Consider the following 4780-nt stretch of genomic DNA (forward strand, 5'->3'; position numbering starts at 1 on the left):
ATCAAATAAAATTCCAGAGCAAAAACAAAATGAGGTAATGTACAATTAAGAAAATATCCAAAGCTTTTACAGTTTTGATTTCCTATTTACTGATTTACAATTATTTACAATACAACCTTATAAAATCTTCAAACTGAATTACCTAATGAGGATTTCATGGTTTATTTACATAGTGATTTGAAGACTTGTTGTGCCTTTAATTACATTGCTGGAAATTAAATGTACTGTCTCATTTTCACCCTAGCTAGAATGAAATTCACCCCAGTGTAGAGTGACTATCCATGCTACTTAAAGTGGGATTTAAGTGGTGAACTCTTCACTGGAGTGAACTTCACCTTAAAGCAAAATTCTGCCGACGTAAAATCCCATTCTCAAATGTAACCGAGGGAAGAATCTGGCCCCTAAAGTATTGGTGGGTTCCTGATACAATTGGTGCACTAAAATTCTGTGCTCAACTGTGAGTGAAATGCTCATTCATGTAAATGGGAGCTGAGGATGCAGATCAAGGGCAGTATATGGCCCCCATTTTGTAAACTTGACTAATTTCCAAACACAAGTCCAAAGCTTTATCATCCAGTCTCCACTGTGATCATAATACCACAAACCTCCACACTGAAAATGTAGACATGAAGATATTCAGCTGTCCTTCTAACAGTGTGGCTCTCTGGATTTCTGTGTTTTTGAGGCTAGCGCTGCATAAAGTGCTGAGTTTGGAGCAAAAAATTGACATTTATAATAAAACATCCAAGTTTTTTTTCTATAATATGCTACGCTCTAAGGACCTATTCCAAAGCCAATTGGGATAATGGGAATCTTTCTACTGGCTTCAATGGGCTTTGGTTGAGGCCTTGAAACAGGTTCACTGGAGACAATTTAGCAAGAGTAACCTCTTGGTTTTGGAAAGAAATAATTTAATCTTGTGAGCTAACTTACATTTCAGATGTGTAATCAGTATGAAACTGTTCCCTCTGTGAGTTTTTATATATTTTATATTTAAATGCTAAAGTCCAGCTTTTGAGAGGACATTCTGTAGATTTGTATCATTCCTTGGAAGAGAAATTAGAATATTTTGTGGCTCCTTGATTGTACTTTCTTTATCTGTGATCATATCTCATATTTTTCACATTACATAACTGTTACAGAAGACGGTATTGGAGAGAACACAACAGGAAGCAAATTGCCCACACAAAATTTAAGAGGTTTGCTGTATTTTATGAAAATGGCAGCCTCTTGGTAAAGAGAAAAGAATATCAGATGCTGGCTTAGGCCTATGTAAACATTTTACACGTTCTCCCATGTTCCTGGGAGCCACCCCCAGTACGCCTTGAAAACCATCCCTACTTTGTGTAATGCCCATCTTGAAAGATGTACTCTGGGACCCAAATTTCTCTAATAATAAGTGCCCCAAATCCATCCGCATCTGACAATCTTCCTGCTGCCTCTGTCATGCTCATTGGCCTAACCTCTCCCCACAAAATGTTACATGGGTTACCTTTGTCTACCTTGAAGCCATATATGCTATACTCATTTCAGGGCCCAGAAAAACCCATATCCAGTGCCACCTTTAGGATGAACCACTGCAGCATTAAAATCAGCATGTGGTACACCTTTGCCTAAATATACAGTAATAGGAACACTGGAACAAATACAGACAGGTGTCATAAAATACTATGCTTAATACTGGGAAATGCTGCAATTACATTGACCTCTTGTGTAGTATGTATTTTGTGAGTGCAACAATCATGATTGGGGTACAAAAATTTGTGTATATATACATATACAATTTCTTGTTCATAATTGTGTTGGTTGAGGTGTATAGACACTGACATTTACAAATTATACTTTTCACTTAATGCTGATCAGTTATTCTTCTGGCTTTATGTCAATGAAGAAATTGACAGGAAACCTGTCCATTCTCACACTGCCACAATGAGCCATGTTGTACCCAAAGAAAATGTTAACTAGAAACCCATCTATTGGTTGTGTGTTAGTTAATGCTCACTGCATTTGGCAGTGAGGCAAATAGGGATATCCTACCCACATCTACATATTCATGTACCCTGCCCGTAAAAATCAAAGAGGGGAAAGGATGAAATTTCTGCTACTTTTATAAAATATCTGGCTTGAATCTGGCCCCAAATGTTCTATTCTTCTCTTGATATACATGCATATGCTAACTCCTATTAATGCCAGGTAGAGTTATAGGTGTGTATGGAAGGGGAAATACACCAAATAACATCAAACTAGAAAAACAGCTTTCTAATTTCATAAAACATGATCCTCATTACAAGTATAAGGTAGAAAGATATTTTATAGTTCCTTCAGCAGAAATAGGGCAAGAAGATGCTAACAATTTTGACGCATGATTTTCCTGATAAATAATAATGTTGCATCTTGGTTTCCTCATTCAAAAATGCATTTTCCTAATACTTGCTCGGCAACCCACAGGCCGTTCTTAGGCTATAGCAACAAATAATCTCCTTGAAGGTCTTCCGCATTTCCTGGCTACGAAAGGCATAGATCAAGGGATCGATCACTGAGTTACACATGATGAGGATGAGGTACATGTTGAAGTGAGACATAAAGCAAACACAGTAGAGGTTCTGAGGGCAAGAAATCATCAGGATGAGGTGGAGAAAAAATGGAGCCCAACAAACAATGAAGATGCCTAGTAGCATGGTCAGAGTGATAGCCCCCTTCATGCTGGTTCTTTGATGGACAGAATTGTATCCAGGCAAAGCCGCTATTCTCTTGACATGAGTACGAGCCAGGAGGAACATATGTATGTACAGAGAGACCATGAGGAATAACATGGTGAAAAACATTGTGATGAGACAAATGATAACGTAAGTTGATTCATAATAAAGAATGAAGATAATGCCACAGCCAGTGCAAAATGTCCATATGCATGCAATGATTAGCCCTGATCTTTTCACTGTCATGATGTTGTGATAACGCAGGGCATAGAAAATTGTGACATACCTGTCTACTGCTATAGCCAGCAAACTGCACATGGAAGCCACCACAGATATGCAGATCATTGAATCAAAAACATTGTCTATATGTTGTACAAAAGCATCTTCCATAATTAGATGCCTATTGTTTATTAAATATATCGTTATGGTCTCCCAAGCATTAGAAACACTGACCAGCATGTCAGCTACTGCTAAACTGCACACAAAGAAATACATAGGTGAATGCAAGTTCTTGTTCTTTACTATTGCACAGATAACCAAGATATTTTCAAGGAGGCTTATAATGCCCAGGATTAGAAACACCTCCACTGCTATGACCACTTGCTCACATGGTGATGACTTGTTCTTGACAATAGGCACTGTAAAGTTGATGCCAAAAGTACTCAAGTTAAGTTCTGGAATGTGTATTTGGTAGGATGAGTTCATCTCTGGAGGCAAATATGCTCTCTTCTTTCCAAAGGACTTGTAAAGCAGGGTGGTAAATGCATTTTCCAGAAAGGCAAAAAGCCCTGCCAAAAAAATATGGCAACATGACAAAAACAGGTAAGAGTTGACAAAGCAAATATCAAATGGAATCAAATATTTGTATTGAACTCACTATATCCAGCTCGTGACTGCTCCACATTCTATATTTATTCTAAATTAACCTGTCATATATTTTTTCCAGCTATCCTTGCTCATAGGGAAATTAAAATCACAAACTAATAGAGAGATTTATTATCCTTCTTTTTTCTTTCTCCTCAGACTTTTGCTCATTCTCCAATGTTGATTGTCTTTCCCTGAAGCTAGCATATTTTATCTGGAAATTCTGGTGAACAAAGAATATTTTCAGCTAAATTACTACAGAACAACAAATAGTATCTGACAGGTGTCTCAATCCTGGCAGCCTTGAAACCCATAAGAATACACTATTCATAACTGAAATCAGACTGTATCCTCTCATCTGATCATACTTATATAAAATTTGAATTCCTGCAAGAATTAATGACTGAGCCTTTTAAGCAAAAGATTTAAATATTTTTCTGACCTTTGTACTTCTTAAGTTTGCATAATGTGATATAAACAGCTTATCTGCTCCAGACTAATATGCTCAGCTTAACAATACTGTTTTAAACCATTAAACAAGACAAATCTATATATTTCAGGTTTCACATTGTTTTATTCTCTTGTAATTAAGATTTGAATATTTTAACTTGCCCACTAAAATCACAAGGGAATTTCTGTCAGGAATGGGTATTCTATTCAAATTATGGGTATATTAATCAAGGCTTTTTTTCCCATTAATGATAATATTTTGAGAGGAATGTCATAAGCAATAAAATTCTTAATAAGCAGAACATATTTAGCTTGCTGTTAGTCAGTGCAAATAAAATTCAAAGGCTTTTAAGAAAAACTACTCTCCATTTTAAAAGGTAACATTTCCGATACAATTAAGAAGCAGTTGTACTTATTTACCAGGACTGTTCCTTCAGATCCTATTTCTCTTCATATCCTGTATTCTTTCCCTCTAGCTGTCACAAGTTTCAGCTCCCCTGCCTGTCCATCCTCAAGGGCTAAATGAAAAAAGAATGTTCAAATTCATAGAGTCAAGGCTGCCCAGGTATAAACTATTTACCATGCAACTGCCCTTATATAGTCTCAGAGAGTTAATGACTTCAGTGCTCTGTGACTCCTCCTCTACCACCTTCTTTGCCTCCAACTTCCCTTCCCACACATTTCATTACTGAAGGTTTGGGTTTTTACCACCACCTAGTGACTCATACTTGTAGAGCACGTCAACTTTTATTCTTTATTGGCAGCTGTTT

General features: G+C 36.9%; 1 protein-coding gene across 1 annotated transcript; it reads right to left on the reverse strand.

Moving 5' to 3' along the window:
- Positions 1–861: 861 nt before the first annotated feature.
- On the reverse strand, positions 862–4568 carry MC5R (melanocortin 5 receptor). The gene is made up of 2 exons (XM_050938851.1): positions 4431–4568; positions 862–3484 (listed from the first exon to the last, which is right to left on the reverse strand). The coding sequence occupies exon 2, from the start codon at positions 3399–3401 to the stop codon at positions 2424–2426; it is 978 nt and encodes a 325-aa protein (XP_050794808.1). The 5' UTR covers positions 3402–3484; positions 4431–4568; the 3' UTR covers positions 862–2423.
- Between the last annotated feature and the right edge of the window lie 212 nt (positions 4569–4780).

The sequence above is a fragment of the Gopherus flavomarginatus genome, chromosome 2, assembly GCF_025201925.1.
Source record: "Gopherus flavomarginatus isolate rGopFla2 chromosome 2, rGopFla2.mat.asm, whole genome shotgun sequence".
In the NCBI taxonomy this organism is placed as follows: domain Eukaryota; kingdom Metazoa; phylum Chordata; order Testudines; family Testudinidae; genus Gopherus; species Gopherus flavomarginatus.

Coding starts and splice junctions, on each gene's coding strand:
- MC5R (XM_050938851.1), bottom strand. CDS start 3,401: ATGAACTCATCCTACCAAATACACATTCCAGAACTTAACTTGAGTACT.